This window comes from Gorilla gorilla, chromosome 20 (assembly GCF_029281585.2).
Source record: "Gorilla gorilla gorilla isolate KB3781 chromosome 20, NHGRI_mGorGor1-v2.1_pri, whole genome shotgun sequence".
In the NCBI taxonomy this organism is placed as follows: domain Eukaryota; kingdom Metazoa; phylum Chordata; class Mammalia; order Primates; family Hominidae; genus Gorilla; species Gorilla gorilla.
In genome coordinates this window covers 68,866,096-68,890,369 of record NC_073244.2, presented here as the reverse complement: position 1 = coordinate 68,890,369, position 24,274 = coordinate 68,866,096, and the positions used below count along the sequence as shown (strand labels likewise).

At 41.1% G+C, this 24,274-nt stretch overlaps 1 protein-coding gene and 1 long non-coding RNA gene across 9 annotated transcripts in view; one reads left to right on the top strand and one right to left on the bottom strand.

Moving 5' to 3' along the window:
• The window catches only part of LOC101133547 (paternally-expressed gene 3 protein-like), a 92,423-nt gene extending 78,344 nt beyond the window's left edge, over positions 1-14,079 (top strand). For all 7 annotated transcript variants that reach the window (XM_055370699.1, XM_055370697.1, XM_055370698.1 and 4 more), the window contains 3 exons: positions 4,036-4,204; positions 6,708-6,803; positions 10,656-14,079. In XM_055370699.1, coding sequence (XP_055226674.1) covers positions 4,036-4,204; positions 6,708-6,803; positions 10,656-11,479 — 1,089 coding nt within the window. In that variant the 3' untranslated portion in view covers positions 11,480-14,079. The remainder of the gene's footprint in view (positions 1-4,035; positions 4,205-6,707; positions 6,804-10,655) is intronic.
• LOC115931653 (uncharacterized) overlaps positions 1-24,274 on the bottom strand; it is a 127,850-nt gene that overhangs the window by 13,449 nt on the left and 90,127 nt on the right. The window lies entirely within an intron of this gene.

Here is a 24,274-nt window from a genome sequence, read left to right as displayed (position 1 = left end):
AATATTAAAATGTATGGGGTACTGTGCGATTCCATTTTTATGAAATATCCAGAATCAGCAAATCCATGGAGACATAAAGTATGTTAGTGGTTGCCTAGGGCTTGGGGTAGGGCGTGGGAGGATGTTGGAGGGGAATGGAGAGTGACTGCTAGAAGGTGCGAGGTTTCTTTTGGGGCGATGAAATGTTCTGAAATTTATTGGGGTGATGGTTGCACAACTCTGTGAATATGCTTAAAAACCCATTAAATTGTATACTTTAAATAGGTGACTTTTATAATACGTAAATTAAATCTCAATAAAGCTGTTATTTAAAAAAATAGACATACAGCATCTGTGGCCCCACTTCCACCAACTGAATTAGAATCTGTGTTTAACAAGATCCCCAGGTGATTTGTGTGCACATTAAAATTGGAAGCATCCAATACCTGTGTATGTGAATCAATGCTAATTTATAATTGTTTGAAAAAGTATATCCATGTCAAGGGCTGGAAAGTACTTTGCAAAAATGAAAATAGTGTAAATGAAGACAACCCCTTCTACCCACACAAAGGGTGTGGCTTATTGTAGGCCTTTAACAAATGGCAGCTCTTATAGGGACATGATACTGTTATGAGGTTTTCTGATTTTTTGTTTCAAAAATGTTCTCCAGTGTTCTTGTTAAGTCATGTTTTAGAAACCTAAAAGACAATAATGAAATTAATATACTGTGCTTTCTTTAGAACCAGAAAAAAATTCATGGGGGTTGTGATTAGAAAAAATGACGTATAAAGATTACTGGGGTGGGGGGAGCGAGATAAGGAAAAAAGGTTGAGAAACACTGTTCTAGAATATCTGCTCCTGAGAGTAGCCCTCTGTCCCTACCTTGTCTGTGCCAGGGATTCCAAGCGAAGATGCCCCGGAGGGACTACCAAGGGAATATAAATAAGGAATTGGTCTGGGTGGATTATGAGAAACTGGGGGAGTGCCTGTCCCATATATAGGGGCAGCTGTGACTCAGCTTTTGCTGATGGTGCCATGTGAGAATGTGGACCCAGTCCCCAGATTTTCTAATGCTTTTAATCAGAAGCCACAAAACCAGTTAATAATGACATTTCCTAATTTTTTTTTGGTATTGGCAGCTAATACAAATTTTTAAAAAAGAATAGAAGGACCATGTGAGCCAAATAAACCCATCTGAAGGAGCTGGGCAGCCAGTATATGATCCCTAATTTAATCCAGTGTTTGTTGATTTGCATAAAAAGTTTTAGAAAGTTTCACTTAAAACACAAAAGATGTATATTAATAAAATGGATATCAGAGTCTTATGTAATGTTCTGGTATCTGCCTTTTTATAGTATCAAGGGATTTTATGTATTTTATTATAAAATTTTAGAGTGTAAATGACTTTAGAGATAATGTAATGGATCTCTTTATTTTAAAGATGAGACAATGAGAATCAAAGATTAATTAACCCATACCTTACAACTAGCTAATAGCAGAACTCAAAACTCCTTATTCCAGTATAGGTTTGTTCCCATGATTTTCTCTAATAGTTACAGAGGATGAGATGGAAAAAAGAAAGGAGGGTCAATGGACAGTTTACAGTAGGAAAACATTTGGGAACAGTAAGATAGCAGTCTTAAAAATGCTCTACCACATGACCACCATCGTTTAAATATGACACTGACTGAGAAATCATGACCTACCATACAGTGATTCTTACTTGAAATAGATACCTTTTCTACAACTAAATTCAATTTTCTTATACTGAATCAGGTAACATTTCTCTTTTAACAATCTTTTTTTAATATAATAATATTGATTATCCATTATATTCAAGGTATTGTAGCATATTAACTGTATTAAGTAAAATAAAGCACAAGAAAAAAGGTTATGAAAAACTGAGATTGCTCTCTATGCTAAATATTTTGAGTCACAGACTCCTTTGAGAAACGGAATTTTTATCTTCCAGAAAGGTGCACATGCACTACAAAGCTCAGCCTTAAGAATCCGTGATTGCCAGGTTAAGACCTCAGCCTAACAACAATGTACCTTTGGTTTTGAATCATTTTTTTTATTGCCAAAGTATGACTGGAAACAAACAGAAAAATCATTAACTGCTACAACATTTTGAGCAAAATGGCTAGTAAGTTTTAATTTTCAATTTTTGTCATTAACTGTTTATAAAGACATTGGATTAGCATATTTGAGTGGGGAGATCCTATGCATTTTCTTACATGTGTTACAATTTTCTATATTCAGATTTGCTAAGGAAGGTAAGTATCCTATTGCCTCAGGATAATGTTAGATTTGAAGAGGTCAGTCTATCTTTTTTTTTTTCACTTTTATTTTAGAATCAGGGCACACATGTGCAGGTTTGTTACAAAGGTGTATTGCACAATGCTAAGATTTGGAGCATGAATGAGTATGTCACCTCAGATAGTAAGCATAGTACCCAATAAATGGCCTTTTCCAACCCTTATTCTCCTCCCTCCCTGCCTCCTCTTGTATTCCCTAGTGTCTGTTGTCCCATTTTAATGACCATGTATACCCAGTGTTTAGCTCCCACTAATAAGTGAGAACACGTGGTATTTGGTTTTCTGTTTCTGCGTTAGTTCGCTTAGGATAATGGTTTCCCGTTGCATCTGAGGTTTCCGGTTGCATTCCGGTTGCTGCAGAGGACACGATTTTGTTCTTTTTTTGGCTGCATAGTATTCAATGGTGTATACACACCTCATTTTCTTTATCCAGTTCACTGTAGATGGGCACTTGGGTTGATTCCATGTCTTTGCTTCTGTGAACAGTGCTGTGATGAACATATGAGTGCATGTGTCTTTTTGGTAGGACAGCTTATTTTCCTTTGGGTATATGGTATCTGCCTTTTAAATTCAACCTTAGGCTACTAAGATTGTTGTATATAACTGTAGTTAATTGATTTCTATTGCTAGAATACTATTTCATTGTATGGCTATACTATATTTATCTCTTCTACTGTTAATGAATGTTTGGGTTATTTCCAGATTTTGGATGTTCCAAACATGCTATAATAAACATGCCCATCCATGTCTTTAAGTACACATGAGTAAATATACCTAGGAATAGAATTTTGGGGTCAAATAGAGATTAGAAGGGTGGTTCTCAGAGGCTGGGAAGGGTAGTTGGGGGGCTGAAGGGAGGTGGAGATGGTTAGCCAGTACAAAAAAAAAAGTAGAAAGAATGAATAAGACCTACTATTGATAACACAATAGGGAGTCTATAGTCAATAATAACTTAATTGTACATTTTAAAATAAAGAGTGTAACTCTTTATTATCCTTTGTAACTCAAAGGATAAATGCCTAAGGGGATGGATACCCCATTCCCCACGATGTGCTTATTCCACATTGCCTGCCTGTATCAAAGCATCTCATGTACCCCGTAAGTATATACAAGTACTATGTACCCACAAAAATTTTTAAAAATTAAAAAAAGAATTTCTGGATCAAAAGTGGTTTTCTAATTTACATTTCCCTTAGCATCTCCAGTGGATCCATGTTTTATATAATAGTTGGTATTGTCCCACTTCTTAATTTTTACTCAATTACTTAATTTTTACCCAATACTTAATTGAATGCGTATAAAATGGTATTTTGTCATTTTGATTTTCATCTCCTTGTTTATTAACAAGATTGAATATTTCTTCATGTTATGAGCACTTTGTTTTACAGGTGGGACCCTGAGGCTTAACCTACCCAAACTCACAAAGAACCAGAGCCAGGACTCTGATTCCTGAGGCTGAGGTATACTGCTGAGCTTTTAAGTATTTGCATGCTTGCATTCTGTCTTTATAAAGTGGCTTAAAAGGATATTTCCCCCTCAACCCAAATCTGTAGTAATTAGCAATAGGAACTGTTTCAGTAATGTTCCCACTTCTCTCAGACTTGATAAGACAAAGAAAGATGCAATGCCAGGTGCCTGTGGCTCTGGATTAGAGCACGTGGAAGCTCTCTGCTGGTCTGAATGCCTGCATCATGTTCAGTCCTCTCTAACCACCTCCCTTCTCCTCTCTCTGGGATAGTTCCTGGACTTCAAACACTTAGGAACATTTCTGGTGTTTGAGGAGTTGGTGACCTTCGAGGATGTGTTTGTGGACTTCAGCCCAGAGGAACTTAGCTCCCTTAGTGCTGCTCAGAGAAACCTCTACAGGGAGGTGATGCTGGAGAATTACCGGAACCTGGTCTCCCTGGGTAAGTATGCCTTCTCCACAGGACTTGGTTTCTTCCCACTAGGGCAGTAGCTCTCAACTCCTTCGTGTCCTCTCATCAGTAATGGCGGTTCACCATGTCAGTGAGTCTCAACCCAGGTCAGAGGCAATATTTTAATATTTGAATATCAAATTCACTGTTAATTATAAAATAGCTAACATTTCTTGAGCACGACATATGTGTCAGGCACTTGTGTAAGTGTTTAGCATATTTCAACTCCTTTAATCCTCACACTAGGCCTGTGAGGGGGAGGTATACTTATTGTTGTTGTTATTATTGACATTTTTAACGTTGAGGAACCTGAGTCATTGAAAGGCTAAAGTACTTGTCGAAAGCTGGGATTTAACCCCAAGCAGACTCCAGAATCTGCTCTTTTAAACTCTGATGTGCTACCAGACAGGGGTTTGCTCCACCAGTTCTCAGCACAATGGAAGGCTCAAAATGATGTTTACTGAATGAGCGAAGGAATTGCTAAAAATTCCCGGAGCTCCAAAGACTTCTACTGGCTTGAGTTTGAAGAATCAGAGATTGCCAATCTCTCTTTACATGCGGAGGCAAAATTGTTTTACCTGTTCTCACAGGTAAAGTTGAAAGTGGAAAGTGAAAAGTGAAAAGTTTATGTTGCCAGTGCCAAGCTCCTTTTTCAGTGGCTTTTTTGGGGGCTTGAGGTCTCCTGAAAAACAGAATCCAAAACAAACACTGTTCCACTGGCAGTAACCTGGTGAAGTCAGGGACCTAGTGGGAAAACACACATCCTACCCCAAACCTAGCACAGGGATGCATATGTTTAACTCTGGTTCTTATCGGTTACAAGGAAGTACATTTTCCAGCATATTTTACACTCTTCTCTAGCTTACCACATTTTATGACTTAAAATAGAGGGAATAGTGTCAAAATAGAGGAAATAAATTAATTGTATCATTCCAGCTCTTATGCAGTGACCTGGAGCATTTCTATCTTGTGAGCCCTTGGCTTCTTTAACACTGAAGGTTTTGTGTTAATAGAGATCTTATATATCACCTGGGACATTGTCTTCCTAAGTGTGGAATGAGTACAGTGGGCTAAATAGAAGATTATTTTAGGCAGTACTTGGACAGCATGACATAATCCTTCAATCTGTTGGTGAAAAAGAAGTTCTTCAATTTTCCTTTAAGCCTTCTGATGGTATCAAGTAGAGAATATCAGTTTGGTGTTAGCATGTCTATCTTGTTATTCTTCCATTTTAGTAAAGAGAGAGCAGACATCAAACCCTGAATGTTAGATAGGCAACAGAAGCTAGCTAGCACTCAATAACCTTAGTTTCTGTGATATTTATCATGATGTTACCTTCCATTTGTGTGTGTGTGTGTGAGTGACATTGGTTTCCATTTATAGGGTTGATATAAAGCTTCCACTGAAAATAAGCGTATTGGCCAGGCGCAGTGGCTCACGCCTGTAATCCCAGCACTTTGGGAGGCTGAAGCAGGTGGTTCATTTGAGGTCAGGAGTTTGAGACCAGCCTGGCCAACATGGTGAAACCCCGTCTCTACTAAAAATACGAAAAATTAGCTGGGTATGGTGGCGGGCGCCTGTAGTCCCAGCTACTCAGGAGGCTGAGGCAGAAGAATCACTTGAATCTGGGAGGCAGAGGCTGCAGTAAGCCAAGATCGTGCCACTGCACTCTATCCTGGGAGACAGAGTGAGACTCTGTCTCAAAAAAAAAAAAAAAGAAAAAAGAAAATAAGCATATCTAAGTTAAAAAGAAAGGTGATCTAAAGAAAAACATTAAATAAATACTGAATATGACTATAAATGGCACATAGAAATGCCAAAATGCAAGGGTCATTCATTAACTCGTCAGTGAATTCAGACATACAAGGCCTGGTATAGGCATTTTGGTTACAAAATAGATGACATTTCCCCTTCTCATGGATGTTACATTTGAGTGGAGAGAGTCAGACAGTAAACAAATAGATAATAATTTGGTATGCAAATGATAGAAGTTTGGGAAACAAGGAACTAAGGGAGGGGGAGGAGCAGCACTTCAAGACAAAGGGGCAGTGGACGTTATCCCATGAGGGAAAAGAACTATAATGTTGACTTTTTGAGCAGCTATGTCAGATTCTTGGTGCTGAAGTGTAGAGCTCAGCACACTGCCCTCATGCCCCCTTTTTAGTCTTCATAGCAGGGTTGTTCAACCTTGGCACTCTTGACATGGAACCAGATCGTCCCGGGTTGTGGGGCTGTCTTGCAGAATGTTGAGCAGTGTCCCTGCCTCCAGCCATACTAGACACTAGGAACCCCTCCCTCTGCTCCCACAGTTATGACAACCAAAGATATCTCCATACATTTTAGATGTCCCTTAGGGGGTAAAATCTCTATAGGCTGGAAACAGGCTTCATTTTACTCCTGCGAGAGTTTGTTCCTTCCTTATTATTCCAGAGTCTTTGGGACCTAAGGTTGGGAGTTACTGAAACCCTGAGTTCTGAGTCTTCCTCTCCAACAGGGCACCAATTCTCTAAACCTGACATTATCTCACGCCTGGAAGAGGAGGAATCACATGCAATGGAGACAGACAGCAGACATACAGTGATTTGTCAAGGTGAGTAGTGAGGGGGAAGCCCGGGGTGTAGGAGGGGGGAACCAGTAAATGCTAGTCAGAGAGCTTTCCTCAAAGTCCCCTGGGCCAGGAGAAGTCTGGTAGGTGCTCTTTCTCCTCAGCACTCCCCTTCATCTCCTTTCTGAAGCCCATCTTTTCATGCAACATGAGTTCCTCTCCTGCTTAGCTCCAGGGAGGCCAGTGTCCTTTTACCCTTGTGTTCCAGCCCTTCCATTCACTCATGCCTTTCTCCTTGCAGCTAGAAATCATAGATCTCTCCTCTTTAACTGAGACAAACAAAAAATCCTGGCCTGATACCACTTGTCTTTCTCACTGCCCTCCCACTTTCCCTCACATCAGCTCCTCAGACTTGTTGACACCTAGACGCTCCCTTCCCTTTTCTTCTTAATCCCCACCCTCTGGTTTCCATCCCCCTACTTCTGCCAACTCAGACACACATATACGCTCTTGTCTGAAACTTCCACAAAAGGTTCCCACTAGCATCCTTATAGTTCTGGAACCATAGACTTCACCTCCTCCAAACTCTATGGCTACAGTCTAATAATGCTTACCATCTTCATGAAATCCGCTTCTTTGAATTGGGTCACCATGTGCATCAGCTGGATCACTGTTGTCCTTCAGTTGTAGTTAACAGAAAACCCACACCCAAACTGGCTAAAGTCATAGAGGGATTATTAGCCTATAATACTGATCAGCTGGGCTGTATTCAGGGACCCAGTGAAGTCATCGAAGACCTAGTTTCACTTTCTCCTTCTACTCTGCCTTCAACTCTGACAATAAATCCTAGATGCATTTTTTTGTTCCTGTACAAAAAAGGAGCAAGAAAGAGCTGGTGTGTCCAAGAAGCATTCTCAAGAGAGAGGAAGCATCTTTTCCAGCTCTCCTGATTTTTCATTGTTCCATATCGGGTTATATCCCTTTCCTGAACTAGCAGCTGTGTCCAGTACAGTGCTGATTGACACAGCCCTCCTCCACGTTTGTCTGTGTGAGTGGAAAAGTGGATGTCCAAACAAAATTCAAGAAGTTACCAGGAAGACTCCTCTCTGTTTCTTTCATTGTCTTCTTTTCTTTCCCTACTCTGGTTTCTTCATTATTCAGTCATCTCATAGATATTTATCAGGCTTCTGTGGTGGGCCAGATACTGTCCTAGTATCTGTGGATACAATAATGAATAAGACAAATCTCTTCCTTCATAGAGCTTGCATTCTAATGGGGGCAGTAGTTTTAAAAAACAGACAAATAATAACGGAGCGTAAAGTGGATAGAGAATGAGATATGGGAAGTTGCTTGAGATGGAATAGTCAGAGAAGGCCTCACTGTGGAAGACTTGAATGAGATGGGGGGCGGACCAATGTAGAAATCTTGAGGAAGAGTGTTACAGGCAGAGTGAACAGCAAGTGCAAGGGCCCTGAGATTGGAATGAGCTTGGGTGTTCCAAAAACAGTAAGAAGGGCAATATGGTCTGAGTTAAGTGGAAGATAGAAGATGAGATCACAGAGATAGTCAGGGGCCAGCCCGCTTAGGAATATGTTAAAGAATTTTATTATAAGTGAGATACAAAGATGGTGGGAAGTTTTGAGCAGGGGCATGAAGTAGTGTTATTGATATTTTAGAACTTTGCTGTCCAATATGCTAGACAGTAGGCACATGTGGCTACTTACATTTACACTAGTAAGAATTACATAAAATTTAAAATTTAGTTCTTCAGTCACACAAGCCACATTGCGACTATTTGATAGCAACATGTGGCTAATGGCTACTGTGCTGGACAGCAAAAATGTAGACCATTTCCATCATCACTGGGAGTTCTACTGGGCAGTGCTATTCTAGAAAGATCCATCTGGCTGTCCTATGGAGAACGGGCTTTAAGAGGAAAAGCCAGAGAAACCAGTTCAAGAGGCCATTGAAGTCCACCAGGCTAAAGATGATGGAGGCTGAGGCTGTGGTTGTAGAGGGGTCAGGTTGGAGGTATTCCCTGAAAGGAGAACTGACAGAATATGCTGAAATATTGGATATACAGCAGGGTAAGGAAAACAGAAGAGCCAGTGAGGACTAGGTGTTCTCTTACTCTTCCATTCTTGAGTGTTCTCTTCAAAGACCACTTCCTAAAAGAGTCAATCCATTGTGATGGGCCCAGCTATCCCTCTTTTCCTGATGACTTCCTAAGCCATGTTCTGGCTCTGCTGTTTTACCTGTACTCTGTTCACATACTTCAAGTGTCTGCCAGGATGCAACCACTGTGTTCACCACCTCTCTTCCAAACCACAGTCTTATACTTGACTTCCTTGGCTTCAGTATTTTTCCAACCAGAGAGTTGCCTTTATAAAGCTATCAGCTTCTTACCTCCGTCAAGATAAAATTCAAACTTTTAGCAAAACCCTGAAGTTCCTCCCATTCTGGCCTGAAATTTGCATCCCAGCCTCTTCTACAGATCTTGCAACTAAGGTCCTGTGTTTCTAGCTCCCCAGGACTGTATATTTTCACAGTTCTATAGCTTAACTCAGGCTGTTTTATATAAACTCGCCCCCCTTCCCTGTTTACTGACGCCAAATGCTGTCCCCTCCACTAATCATTTCCTGTTCCTAAGTGGAGTCAGTTCCCCCATCTCTGCTCCTGTTGTCACTTACAGTCTGATTAGAGTCCCTTTTACAGACCTCTGACCCATCTGGTTAGATAATGCCTTGCACAAAACAGGCATTTAATAAATATTGAATTAAAGAGGATTGGTTGGCAGTGTAGATTGGGGTAAAACAAGAGATTCAGAGCTAAGAAAGGAGAATCTTTGTTTAATTCTGAACAAGAGGTTGTTGACCTGTTTGCTCCAGTGTTTCCTCAGTAGTCCTGAAGAACCACAGTAATAGATGTTCTCAAAAAAATGTTTCATAGCAAGATCACTTTAAGAAATGCCACATTCTGTACCTTCCCGCTTTAGGGTTCAAGGTGCATATTAAAAGTTCTGAATCCTACAGGAATGAAACCTGCTTGATTTGTGTCATACAACATTTCCCAAATTAACTTGACAATGGAGCCCCCTTCATGGTAACAGCTATTTGTTTTTCAGAATATTAGCGATCTGCCAAACATGGTTTGGAAAATGCTGACAAACCCCAACCCCAGCTCTTTCTCTGATTTCTGCTCATTCTGCTCTGTACAATTGTGGCATCTTTTTGACACGCCATCCTCCTAGATGATATTTTTTCTGTTTCTTCCTCACTCTTCCTTGCTTACTGTCTTTTCCTTTTTTTTTTTTTTTTTTTTTTTTTTGAGACAGAGTCTCACTCTGTCATCCAGGCTGCAGTGCAGTGGTGCGATCTCTGCTCACTGCAACCTCCACCTCCCAGGTTCAAGCGATTCTCCCGCCTCAGCCTCCTGAGTAGTTGGGACTACAGGCATGCGCCACCATGCCCAGCTAATTTTTTGTATTTTTAGTAGAGACAGGGTTTCACCATGTTGGCCAGGATGATCTCAATCTCTTGACCTTGTGATCCACCCATCTCGGCCTCCCAAGGTGCTGGGATTACAGGTATGAGCCACTGTGTCCGGCCACTTACTGTCCTTTCTATCCTTTTTCCATTTTCTCTTTAGGTTTTCAGAAAACTCTCTCAACCTCCATAAGATCTGTTTGTTATCCTTGGTCTCTTTATTTCTATTATATTGGTATGTCTCTCTGAGTAAAAAGAATAGAGGAATTTTTACTTTTTTTTTTCAGATTAGGAAAAGAGACCTGAAACCAAAGCACTAACTCCAGGGCAAAGCCTGCCTATAGAAATATCATTATTGGGGGGCAGGATTGGATAATTTGGCGGTAGGTAACTTCTGGCATTGTCTCTGCAGGAGAGTCTCATGATGATCCATTGGAACCACACCAGGGCAACCAAGAGAAACTTTTGACTCCTATAATAATGAATGACCCCAAGACCCTCACTCCGGAAAGAAGCTATGGCAGTGATGAATTTGAGAGAAGCTCTAATCTTAGTAAACAATCAAAGGATTCTCTAGGAAAGGATCCCCAGGAAGGCACTGCTCCTGGAATATGTACGAGTCCCCAGTCAGCATCCCAAGAGAACAAACACAACAGATGTGAATTTTGCAAACGAACCTTTAGTACTCAAGTAGCCCTTAGGAGACACGAACGGATCCATACTGGGAAGAAACCCTATGAATGTAAACAGTGTGGTGAAGCCTTCTATCTCATGCCACACCTCAACAGACATCAGAAGACCCATTCTGGTAGGAAGACTTCTGGCTGCAATGAAGGTAGAAAGCCTTCCATCCAGTGTGCGAATCTCTGTGAACGTGTAAGAATTCATAGTCAGGAGGACTACTTTGAATGTTTTCAGTGCGGCAAAGCTTTTCTCCAGAATGTGCATCTTCTTCAACATCTCAAAGCCCATGAGGCAGCAAGAGTCCTTCCTCCTGGGTTGTCCCACAGTAAGACATACTTAATTCGTTATCAGCGGAAACATGACTACGTTGGAGAGAGAGCCTGCCAGTGTTGTGACTGTGGCAGAGTCTTCAGTCGGAATTCATATCTCATTCAGCATTATAGAACTCACACTCAAGAGAGGCCTTACCAGTGTCAGCTATGTGGGAAATGTTTCGGCCGACCCTCATACCTCACTCAACATTATCAATTCCATTCTCGAGAAAACTGTTGAGTGCGATCACTGTTGAGAAACCTGCAGTCACAGCATACACTTTTCTCAACATTGTTGGCTTCCTCCTAGAGTGTTGTGAATGTGAGAAGGCCTTTCACTAGCCCCACACCTGGTTAACAACTTGAACATTCATCAAAGTGTGGTAAAAAAAAAAAAAAAAAGTTGCAATTTTTCGAAGAGGGGATTCCTCACGTGTCACACAGGTGAAAAGCTTACAAAGAATATTTTTGTTGCATAGGAAAGTAGCTAATAGATTTTGCCTTTTTCAGTGATACTCATCGTGAGGGAGGATTGCCCTCCTTTATATCAGATTGGATTCGTGGATATGTATTCTACGGGCTGTAATTCAGTACTGTCATTTATTTTGTTGTTCAAATGACTACAGCTTTGGCCACTGGGAGCTCTTTCTGTCGGCTCCTGTGCCTTTTCAATAAGCTCCCATCCTTTCCAGGAACCACTTACTTTCTACATCTTCCATAATTTTTCTCCCTTCACCTCCAGGAAAACCCTATCATGTCTTTAAGGTAGTTTCTACCTCATTCACTCTCATGAAATCTGCTTCTTTCCTCATGGTCAGAAGGCTTATAGCCCGATCAGTCTTTTATTTCACTTCTCCTGTTGCAGTTTTTGCTAAATCTGTATTCTGCTTGAACTGTTATTTACTTGACATATTTTTAATGGACTCATTTATGTTTTTTAAACTTCAGTACCTCTACTTAAAAAGGAAATTTTTAAATCACCTTAGACAAAGGGTTTTACTCACACGATAACCAGACTTCCCTGATTATCTCCAAGATGTCCTTTGACAGTTGGCTTGTTTCAATCTGGATCTAAATGTGGTCCACAGATTGCATTTGGTTGTTTGATCTCTTAAGTCTCTTAATCTAAAGCAATCCCCTCTCACGTTTTTAAGGCCTGTGCAACCCTGAGGTTAATATAGAACTTCCCTCCTGTTCCTCCCCAGTTCGTGATATGGCTAACAGTTTAGACACTCCTCTTCATGTTTACATTTTTAAATTTAGAAGAACTCATTTAAAAATTCTTATATTTCATTGTGGTAAAAACCACATAAAGCTTAGTGTCTTAACCGTTTTTAAGCATACAGTTCAGTAATGTTAAGTATATTCACATTGTAGGCCGGGCACGGTGGCTCACGCCTATAAATTTAGAAACACTCATGTTTTAAGTTTTTTAGTGGTGATGCAAGTAATATACATTCCCTGAAGAAAACTAGAAAATATGTTTGTTTTTTCTTTGAATATTTGTATTTCCCCCTCCCAAATATACTTGCTGCTAAAAGTTTATGCCCATTTTTTCTTATGCATAAATCTGTATAGCTTTTAAAAATTATATTTTTAGGCTGGGTATGGTGGCTCATGCCTGTAATCCTGGCACTTTGGGAGTCCGAGGCAGGCAGATCACCTGAGATCAGGAGTTTGAGACCAGCCTGGCCAAAATGATGAAATCCCGTCTCTACTAAAAATACAAAAAAATAGCCGGGCATGATGGCGCTCGCCTATAGTCCCAGCTACTTGGGAGGCTGAAGCACAAGAATCGCTTGAACCTGGGAGGCAGAGGTTACACTGAGCTGAGATTGCACCATTGCACTCCAGCCTGGACAACAGAATGAGACTCCATCTCAGAAAAAAAAAGTTATATTTTTATGAAATGAAATATACTACCATAAACACTGTTTTGAGGGCTATCATTTTCATTCTCATATATTATGAACATCTTTCCATATACAAAAATACATTCCTAAATTTCCTTTTAGTACTTGGTTGCATGGATGTGTCCTAATTTATTTCATCTGGCCTTTCATGGTTGGAAACTGGGGTTGCTTATAATTTCTCTTTTTTTTTTTTTTTCTTTTTCAGCTGGAGTGTCACTCTGTCACCCAGGCTGGAGTGCAGTAGTGCAATCTTGGCTCACTGCAAGCTCCACCTCCCGGGTTCACACCATTCTCCTGCCTCAGCCTCCCGAGTATCTGGGACTACAGGCGCCCACCACCACGCCCAGCTAATTTTTTTGTATTTTTAGTAGAGATGGGGTTTCACCATGTTAGCCAGGATGGTCTCGATCTCCTGACCTCATGATCCGCCCACCTCAGCCTCCCAAAGTGCTGGGATTACAGGTGTGAGCCACCGTGCCCGGCCAATTTATCTCTTATATACACATTGCTGCTATAGTTATGCTTCCACCCCTTTAGCCCTTGGGTTTTGGGGTTTTGGCATTTTTCCTTATTGATTTGCTCTAACGTCTTTGCATCTGGTCTTGTTTCCTAAGGGGAAATTCTCAGCAGTGGAATTTCTGAGCCAAAATGTCTGTATCTTGAAGGTTTTAGAAACACTCCTAGCCTCATTCTAGCAGGGTTTAAAAGTTGTCTTGATTTTTTTTCTCTAGGGAAGGATTATAAACCACTTACCTCTCCTCCGCAACCATCTTCTCCTTGAAGAATTTGCATGATGAACCCATATTAGGATATGACAGGATTTAAGTCAGGCCTTGAAAGAGCCACAGATGAATTGAAGTCTTTTGTTTGAACTCTGATTTTTTTTTTTTTTTTTTTTTTTCTGAGGCAGAGTCTCACTCTGTCGCCCAGGCTGGAGTGCAGTGGCGCGATCTCAGCTCACTGCAAGCTCCGCCTTCCGGGTTCATGCCATTCTCCTGCCTCAGCCTCCCAAGTAGCTGGGACTACAGGCGCCCGTCACCACGCCCGGCAAATTTTTTTTTTTTTTTTTTTTTTTTGTATTTTTAGTACAGACGGAGTTTCACTGTGTTAGCCAGGATGGTCTTGATCTCCTGATCTTGTGACCCGCCCCACCTCAGCCTCCCAAAGTGCTGGGATTGCAGGTGTGGAGCCACCGTGCCTGGCCTGAACTATGATTTTTAACATAGTTTTATTAGGTGTTGTTTCCTCACTATACAAATAATATTGAGCATATTAAAGAAAATTTTGCAATACAGAGAAGGCTAATAAACTTCCTAATAGTTCTAGGTATGCAGCTAGTACAAGTCCAGGGAGGTAGTTATATTCACAAGTAGAAGAGACCCTTGGCAGAGAAGAGAGAGGGTGGGCTTTGGAGCCAGGGAGAGCTGAGGTCAAATTTCAAGGTCCTCCTTAGAGGCTGATTATACTTCGTTTTCTTAGGAAATGGGGATCCTCCCCTGGGAGAACCATTAAAAGGCCTAGAGTTCATCTATAGAAAAGAGCCTAATAGTGCCTGGTATTTAGAAGGCACTCAGTAACAAGTAGTTGCAATTAGGGAGTATTTTAAATTTTATTTTATTTTATTTTTTCTTTTTTTGAGATGGAGTCTCGCTCTGTCACCCAGGCTGGAGTGCAGTGGTATGATCTCGGCTCACTGCAACCTCTGCCTCCCGGGTTCAAGCGATTCTCCTGCCTCAGCCTCCTGAGTAGCTGGGATTATAGGTGCATGCCATCACACCCGGCTAATTTTTGTATTTTTAGTAGAGACGGGGTTTCCTCATGTTGGTCAGGCTGGTCTCAAACTCCTGACCTCGTGATGTGCCCACCTCAGCCTCCCAAAGTGCTGGGATTACAGGCGTGAGCCACTGCACCCGGCCTAAAATTTATTTTTTAAAATGTTTTATTAGCAGCAATAAACTAGAGTTGTAAACCACAGTTAACACATCAAAATGCAACCACATTTTATCATATTTTAGTATTTTTTCTACAAATTTTTTTTCTATGTGTAGGTTTTTAAAAATAACATTACAAGTTTAAAGTTCTTTTCTGATTTTGTGACAATTTTTAATTTATATAAAAGTCTGATTAACAAAGCATAAATTACTGTATTTACAGTTTAGGATCGATTTCCAAAAAGTGGTTTCACTAGATGACATGTGATGAACATTTCTAAGATTCTCGAAAGATCCTGCTGGATTTGTTTGTGGAGGGGCTCTGCCATTTGTAGCCCTCAGCATAGGGAGGGCCAGAGGTATGAAATAGGTGGTAAACTTACCATCCTCCCTCTCGAGTCCCTGGCAGGCGTTGTTAACCAGTTATGCACTCTCTGGTTCCAGTGAACCTGAGGACAGGGTTGGATCTTTCTCAGCACAGCACCCAAGGCAAACAAGACACACTAAGCAGTTTTTGTATGTGCAAAGAACTGCCTTTGTCACCCTGGTACCAAATAAATACTCCCTTTAAATAACTTTGCCAGCACTGGGTATTTATTCACTTAACAACCAAAAAATCTTCACCTATTTGGTAAACCAAAAAAAGATTATTATTAACAATAATTAATCCATTTTTGCATTATTATTATGCATTTTTTTCCAAATAAGTTTTAAAAACTTCTTTATGTATAACCTAGGCCCTTTACCTCTTTAGCTTTTTTGTCTTTATGCTTTTTCTTACTAATTTGTGTGAACTCAGTTTCCTTTTAAGTACACATTTCTGATGGATGTTTATTTTTCTTTTTAAAGCAATATTTGACTCATTAAAGGCAACTACTTAACAGAAATGTAGATCTCTCTCCCTCCCTCTGCCCCGAAACAGAAAAATACACTATGAACACCACTAACATTTTTAGTCTGTTTTCTTGTAACTTAAAATTAATGACTAGATTTATGAAGGTAGTTGCCTCTGGGGAGTGGCTGAAGTAAGGATCTCATTTTCATGGTCTATACCTGTCCACTTTGTTACCCTTGTGACTGTTGCCCAGGCTGCAGTGCAGGGGCGCGATCGTGGCTCACTGCAGCCTCTGCCTTCCAGGTTCAAGCAGTTCTCCTGCCTCAGCCTCCCAAGTAGCTGGGACTACAGGCATGCACCACCCTGCCCGGCTTTTTTTTTTTCTATTTTTAGTAGAGATGGGGTTTTGCCATGTTGGCCAGGCTGGTCTGGAACTCCTAACCTCAGGTGATCTGCCTGCCTTGGCCTCCCAAAGTGCTAGGATTACAGGTGTGAGCCACCACACCCAACCCTGTATTACCTATTCTTAAGGTATTTATAGATAGTTGTCATATAGCTGTGACTATTCCATGTGTGTGATAGTGTATCTTGTTTTTCTACCCAATCTTATACTTACAAAACTGCTGTCATCACTCACTCATCTGTGGTTATCACCTCCTTAACAGTGGCACAGCATACCCAGTGCTTTCTGTGGATGGCTCCTCCTCTGTTGTTAGGAGGTAAAATTTAGTTTCAATTTTTCATAGTTATGAACATACTATAATCAACATTTCGGTGCTTAAACCTTTTTCCAAATGTAAAATTTCTTTACAATACATATTTGCCAAAGAGGAATTGCTGCATCAGAAGGTGTATAATTGCTTTTAAGATTTTTGATGTATACAAGTTCCTTTTGGAAACATTACATCAGTTTGCACTGCTGCTACTGCTAGTAATGCTTGGGGATACGTGTTCCTCACACACACCCACTACCCCCCACACCTCCCGCCCAGCTGGCATTATGTAATAACAGCACTTTTCATTGTAGGGTGTTTAGGAGCAACTTTGCTAATAGGGGAAAGGGCATCTCATTTTAATTGTCTTTGATCTTTAAGGACGTTGAACTTTCTCCTGTAAGCTTCTTAAGCCATTGTTTCCTCTCTTCACATTGTCTGTCTTTTAATCATTTGTCTATGTGACTTTAATAGCTTCCTATCAGTTTGAACCATCTCTTTGCATAATAAAGATATTAATTCTTTGTTGTCATCTTGGCTGCAAATGATTTTCCCTGTTTGGTATTTTATTTTTTGAAAATGTTTCAATTTTTATATATTTCAATCCTTCTATTTTCTTCCAACCCTACAAAATCTAACCCTCTGTAAACATTAGTGTTTTATTCTGGAGTTTTAAAAATATGCTTTAGTCATTCTTGAATTTACTTGGGCATATTGTATGAAAAGAGAATTAAATTTATTCTTCCTCATTGTTAATTGCCCCAACATTATTAGTAAATTATAAATTGTTATATTTTATAATGTAGGTTCTATATTTGGACCATCTACTTGCTTTTATTGGCTTGTTGCCCTGTATATTCTTCTTAATTTTTATGGCTATATTTAATGTTTTCCATCATTGTGCCTTTAAAAAGTATATGTACATGTATGCATAAATTTATGTGAAGTTATATATGTAAGTTTCCGTTATTCCAGATTAAAATTTATCTTCAGTAATCAAAAACCAACCTTTTGATTATTATTGCAATGAACTTATAAATTAGGAAGGATTAACATTGTTACATTTAATCTTAACATCCAGGAATATGATACTGTCTTTTCATTCATTCAAGCTTTTGTATCAATCAGTAAAGCTTTATAGTTTTCTTATCAAAATGTCACAAGTTTTCCATAGTTATTTCTGCATGTTTTTGCAGTTGTGAGTTTTCTTCTATAGAGTTTTTCTTATATTTCTTGTAAAAAGCCAGCATCTCAAGAATAGGGTCACTTCAGCATTGCCAAGGAATTCTGAAATTTTAGAACCAGACTAACTACATTTGGCTGCTTTATTAAAGTCACCCAAGATCATCTCTGCTGGCCCCTGTAGGATCCTCAGTTTTCAATCCTTTCTTGAAACCAGTATTTCTCAAACTTTAATGTGCAATATGGGGGAGACAGGCAATAAGCAAAATAAGGTGGTAAATGCTATGAAGAAAAATAAAACCAGGAAAGAGGGTAGAGAGTTACCATGGAAGTGGGAGGGCTAATTTAAGACAGGTTGGTCCAAAAAAGGCTCTCTGAAGAGATGGCCTTTAAGCAAAGACCATCAGATGAGAAGTCAGCCTGGGACCCTGGAGAAGAGAGTGTCCGGGCAGAGGAAACAGCATGAGCAAAGAGCTCTTTGGTCAGAAAATAGCTTTGTATGTTGGTGGAGGAGACAGTAGAAGAGTTGCGAGTGAGAGGGAGAGTGATAGGATCAGATGTGGGAGCAGCACCAGGATTGATTTCTCCACTGGTGCAGTTGACATTTGGTGTTGGGCAACTCCTGTGGACCATCCAGTGCATTGTAGGGTGTTTAGTAGCATCCCTGGCCTCTGTTCAGTGGATGCCAGGAGCACCCGCTTCTCCAATTGTGACAAGCAAAAATGTCATTCGACATTTTATCTGGGAGGTAAAATCATCCCGACTTGAGAAGTCTGATCTGGGGCCCTTTTGTTCAGGGTTCCCTGGCAGGGAGATGAGCCCTACCTCCTGTATAGATTCATCTGACCCTCGCCCGGTGCTGCTACGTGGGAAAAAGAACAGAGAAGCTGGCACTTTTTTCTTTTTGGCCTCTGTTTATGCTATTGAAGTCAGTGAATAAAGGCTTGATAATTGCTATTTTCAGTTTGGTTTGTCCTAACTGGCCACTGTTAATAGTCTCAGGGCCCCTCCTAGACTGGAGGGCCTTTCTGGATGCTGGGAGATTCACGTCGGTCACTCACACCATCACTGTGGGATGGGTAACAACGCCCCATCTTACATACAGAGACACTAAGGCACAGGGAGGTGATGTGACTTGTTTAAGGCCACACAACTAGTAATGACAAAGCTGGGATTCAAAACTCCAGGTTTAGGTATCTCAATCACCCAAGTTCTGCAATTCTGCAAAGCTGTGTCCATCTACTGCTGTAAACCATGAAAGATGGCTGGATCTTTCTAACTTATACGCCACAGCTCGTGTATTTTGCAGATCATACATAGATATATTTAAATTCCTTGTCTTTTCCTCACTCCTGTTTACTGGAAAGAAGTCCCTCCTGTATGTTTGGCCCAAAGAGTCAAGAAAATTACAATGCTTTTCACTGCTCCACCACAGCCTTCACAGATCTTTTCTCACTTTTGGGACTCATTCTTACATTGAGAAAAGAGATCCTTGAAAATCAGCTTTAATATTATGTGGGGGCATCCAGCTCTTAAGTTTGAAATAACTGTTGAAGAAGCCTAATTTTCCAGTTAATAAATTTTTGTTTTAAGAGCCAGGTTCTTGCTCGGTTGCCCAGGCTGGAGTGCAGTGATGTGATCACATCTCACTGCACCCTCGAGCTCCTGGGCCCAAGCAATCCTCACACTTCATCTTCTCAAGCAGCTAGGACTACAGGCAAGTGCCACCATGCCCAGCTAATTTTTTATTTATTTTTTATTTTTGTAGAGATAGGGTCTTGATATGTTGCCCAATCTGGTCTTGAACTCCGGGGTCAAGCGATCCTCCTGCTTTAGCCTCCCAAAGTGTTGGTATTACAGCGGTGAGCCACTGCATCCAACCCAGTTAATACATCTTTTGAAAAAATCATCTCTGGCGCAAACCAAGTCAGATATCAGTACATTTATCTTCCTTAACTTGCAAATGACCTCAGACTTGCCAGTCACGGAAAGAACTGCTGACCTGCACATTAGGAGCCAGGTCTAGAATTAGTCTAGGGATGGTCCTTCCGTATAATCCTTAGAGTTAACTCAGCAACACCCAGGAAAGCTGACTTGATCAGGCCGAATGCCACAGAACTTTTCCTGTCTACAAAACTTTCATGTGACTCAATGCATTGAATTGTAGATGGGTGGATATTATCTTCCTAATTTTGTGCATGCAGAAACTGAGGCTTAGCTTGGAGATAAGGAAAACCAAGAACCGGTCATGGCCTTTAGCGACATACAACACTTGAGATGCATTTAAGGGTGCTGCTTGTTCTTAATGAAAGTCATGTAGAAGGCGTAACAGTTGGACCAGAGAATTCAAGTGCTGGCAGAAAGAGAACACATAGGTGTGTTTCCTTTCTTCCAAACCAGCAAGTGGCTTGTTTACTGATCATTTTAGTTACAATTAGGAAGTTTCTCATTTTTTCAGAAAGTGGGATTTTTGTGTCTAGTTTTCCTAATGCTAATTCAGGAAACTTTCTTTCTTAGAATTGTCTAATTCTTCCACAACTGTTAGACAGACAGAAAAAAAAACTTTCTGATTTCTCAATGCCAAAGGCCAGAGTTTTTAGGCTGTTTTAAAAGCTGACACTGAACTTGGGTCAAATCCTATTCAGAAACAGATAACCCAGCAAGCTTGAGACTGCAGAGCAACACACACGTAATCTCATGAACTAAATCCCTCACATTCCCACATAAACAACACCAACACGAGTCAAGCTAACACAATCATGCATGGACAGCAAAAAGCCATACGCACCCAATACCATCACAGAAAGCCACCAAGTCACGCTCATGATCTACAAGCACGCGAGAGCCATTCCAGCTTGCTGGCTCGCACACACACCACACACTCACGCTTCCTCACTCACACACATACACCCTCGTTGACCCCAACACACACCCTCTCGAACAAACACATCTTCAAACACATCACGCGCCCACACTTGCACGGACATTCGCACTCGCTCACACTCTTGCTAGCTCCCTCACCTACACGGACGGACTCTCACCCTCTCACAGGTTTGCTCACGCAACACTCGCCCCCACACTTGATCACACGCACACACTTAATCACGCGTACGGACAAACTCACCTGTACACACTCGCACACAACAGCAAAGCTCCTCGCTCCTTCCACCAGCCGAGACGCTCGGATCTCCCGCTAAAACGCCACCGGAAGCGGAAATACGCTTGGGGCGCCGCGCATTCTGGGAGTTGTAGTCTGGAGACGGGCGCGCAGACGCACTACATCCCGGCACCGGGCCTGCCTTTTCCCAGGCATAAACCACCCTTCCCAAGTCCTTGTCTCAGGCTCTGCAAAGTTATGCAACACGGTGATTTTCAACAGTGATAAGGGCTCAGAAAGCAATAAAACGGGGGGATGTGCGAGAGGGGGAGGGGATGATGCCACTTAAAGAAGTGGTTAGGAGAGGTCTTTCCAAAGAGACGACGTTTAGAATGAAGCTCAGATATGCAGAGGCGGTGATGCTCAGATTTGGGGAAGGGTATTTCAGCTGACGGAAGAGCAAGTGCAGAGCCCCGAGGTAGGGAGAAGAATGGTTTGCTTGAAGAACTGAGCTAAGGCCAGCATAGCTGGGAATAAAAGCTGCAGGAGAGAGCGTGATAGAGGAGGCTGCAGAGCTGGGTGGGGTCCGATCGTGGAAGACCTGGAGGGCCGCAGCGGGAGGATGATAGGACCTGACTTATCTTTTCAGCAACACCCTGTGGCTTTTGCATTGGCAGGGTGTGGGGAGTGAAGGTGGAGGGAGGATGAGCTTTGAAAGGTAAGACTGAAGGGAGGGAATCCAGGCAGGAGGCTCTTGTGGCCAGGCCATGATGTGCTGGGTTAGTTAGCATGGTGGCCATGGGGATGGTGTGAGGGATGGGTTTTGAATAGAATAGAATACACATTGAGGATAGAATTGACAGGACTCATGGACATACTGAATGAGAAGAGTGCTGGGAAGAGGTGAGGGAGAGAGAGAAATCAATATGCCTAGAGGTTTTTGCCCTGAGTGACCAGCAGATGTCAGTGCTGCTAACTGAGGTGAAAACGGAAAAACCACAGGTATGAAGGAGACATAAAGGGCTGTATTTTGAACTGTTAACTTTGAAATACCTGCTACATATTCATTCAGTGTGACTCACAACCATTTATTCATTCACTAACCAATCATTTATTAAGCCATTATTATGTACAGATACAGTGTTTGGTCCTGGGTGAACTGTGCTGGAGCAAGCTGGTGTCACCTCACAAGAGCCAATTATAAATATTCAGGAATGTTGGAAATAAGTTGTTGAACTATTGATAGCTTGACATCAGCTGTGGTGAGAATATTTACACCATAGAAACTGTCAAATGCTATTTATAATTTTTTTTGAGAGAGCAAGTTTATCAACATACCACTGGATAATAGTATGCAAGCAGACATAATTCTAACCTTCATTCTGTTTTCATTTTTGGGTCAGAAGACATTTTAAACAAATAATTACATAATTAATTAAAATTGCAGTGTGTGTTCGCTGAGAGTATAGAAGGAGAAATGACACAGGTTGGCCAGCAGGGGTGATCAGGAAGTGACATTTCAGCTGTGATCTGAAGGCTGAGGAGCACATTTTAGCATGGAAAATCAAGATGTTTTATTGATGGAGTGTCACAATTTGATTGGCAGTGTCTTTTTCTTTCTTAATGGAATGCAAGATAATGGAGTATCTTACAATCAATGGTGGTTTCGATTCAATAGCATGTATTAATCTGATTAGAGAAGAGGTGTCTGAACCAGGTTTGTGGAACTCAAAGATCCCATGTAGGTGTTGCAGAAATGACTGTGCTGAGGGGTTGGGAAAACACCAAATAGACAAGGATCCCAGCCCTCTCACCCTCGTTTACACAAGAACAGCTCTGGTTTTTGTTTTTTGTTGTTCTGCTTCACATTTATTTGTTCATAAAAATACATATTTAACACCTAATATGTGTCAGGTACTACGCTATGCACAGGGGATACAGCATTGAAGAAAACAAGACCCTGCCTTCATGGATATTATATTCAGAGGAATGGGGTGGTTGGGGTAGAACAAACACACTCAGTAATTTAGATAATTTCATAAGGGTGGCAAATGTAATGGAGATAATAAAACAGAATGAGGTGTTTTTCACCTCAGAGAGGAGCTCTCAGATAACTGTGGAAGTGACCAACCCTTACCTTTGCCATATTCTATTGGCTGAAGGCAAATCCCAGGTTCCTACTACACTCAAGGGGAAGGGTTTATACAAGAAAGTGACTAATTGGTGGTCACCTTTGTGTGCATCTGCCATGCCCCAGTAGTCACCAGAGACTTGATCAAGCTGGCTGGTCACCTACCCATTTTCTCTCTCTTTGGCCAATTTATGTCTCTCCTAAGGGTTATGTCTTTGATCAAAGGGTGGTCCCAGGTAGAGCAGAATTGTTCAATCCTCAGGGATATGTTGGTAGGACTGCAACTGACTCCTAAAACTTCTGAGAAATGCCTCTGTAAGGTAAGATTTTTTAAAGCCCTAGACACATATAATTCAATCTCTATCATTAAAAGAAGTAGAGGCTGGGCATGGTAGCTCATGCCTGTAATCCCAGCACTTTGGAAGGCCTAGGTGGGAGGATCACTTGAGCCCAGGAGTTCGAGACCAGCCTACGCAACATAATGAGACTCCCATCTCTACAAAAAAAAAAAAAAAATTAAATGTTAGCAGGGTGTGGTGGTGCATGCCTGTAGTCCCAGCTATTTGGGAGGCTGAGGTTGGAGGATCACTTGAGCCCAGGAGGTTGAGGCTACAGTGAGCTATGATCATGCCACTGTACTCATGTCTGGGCAATAGAGCAAGACCCTATCTCAAAAAAAAAAAAAAGAATCCGGAGTGATTCTGAAATATCAAACCTAAAAATATCAATCTAAAAATATCAAGCCTTTCTCAACCTTCTTAACTCTGGGTAAACTGCCTAACTTATCAGAATTTTATTGTGCTTATCTGAAAAATGAGGAAAATTACAACTACCTCACAGAGGTGTTTTGAATATTAGAGATAATGTATATAAAAGTGACAATGTATGTAAAGTTTTAGTGCCACTAAACATTAGTACAGGTGGCCACTGGAAGCATAATGGTAGGATTGAGTAAGAAGATAAATGGTGGCTCATCAAGAGATCAGATGTGAGGGACTGATTACAAATTAGTAAATAACATTCTCTCCTTTCATGAGTTTTATCTGGGCTCTCAGCTGGAGATAACATTTCCCAGCCTCCTTTGAGGTCAGTGTGACCATGTGGCTAAACACCAGCCAATAAGATGTTAGCAGAAGTGAAGCGTATAACTTCTGGGTCACATCTTAAAACCATGTAGCTTGCCCTCCATTTCCTCTGTCCCTCTTCCAGCAGCTGGATTGTGAATGAGGTGCTA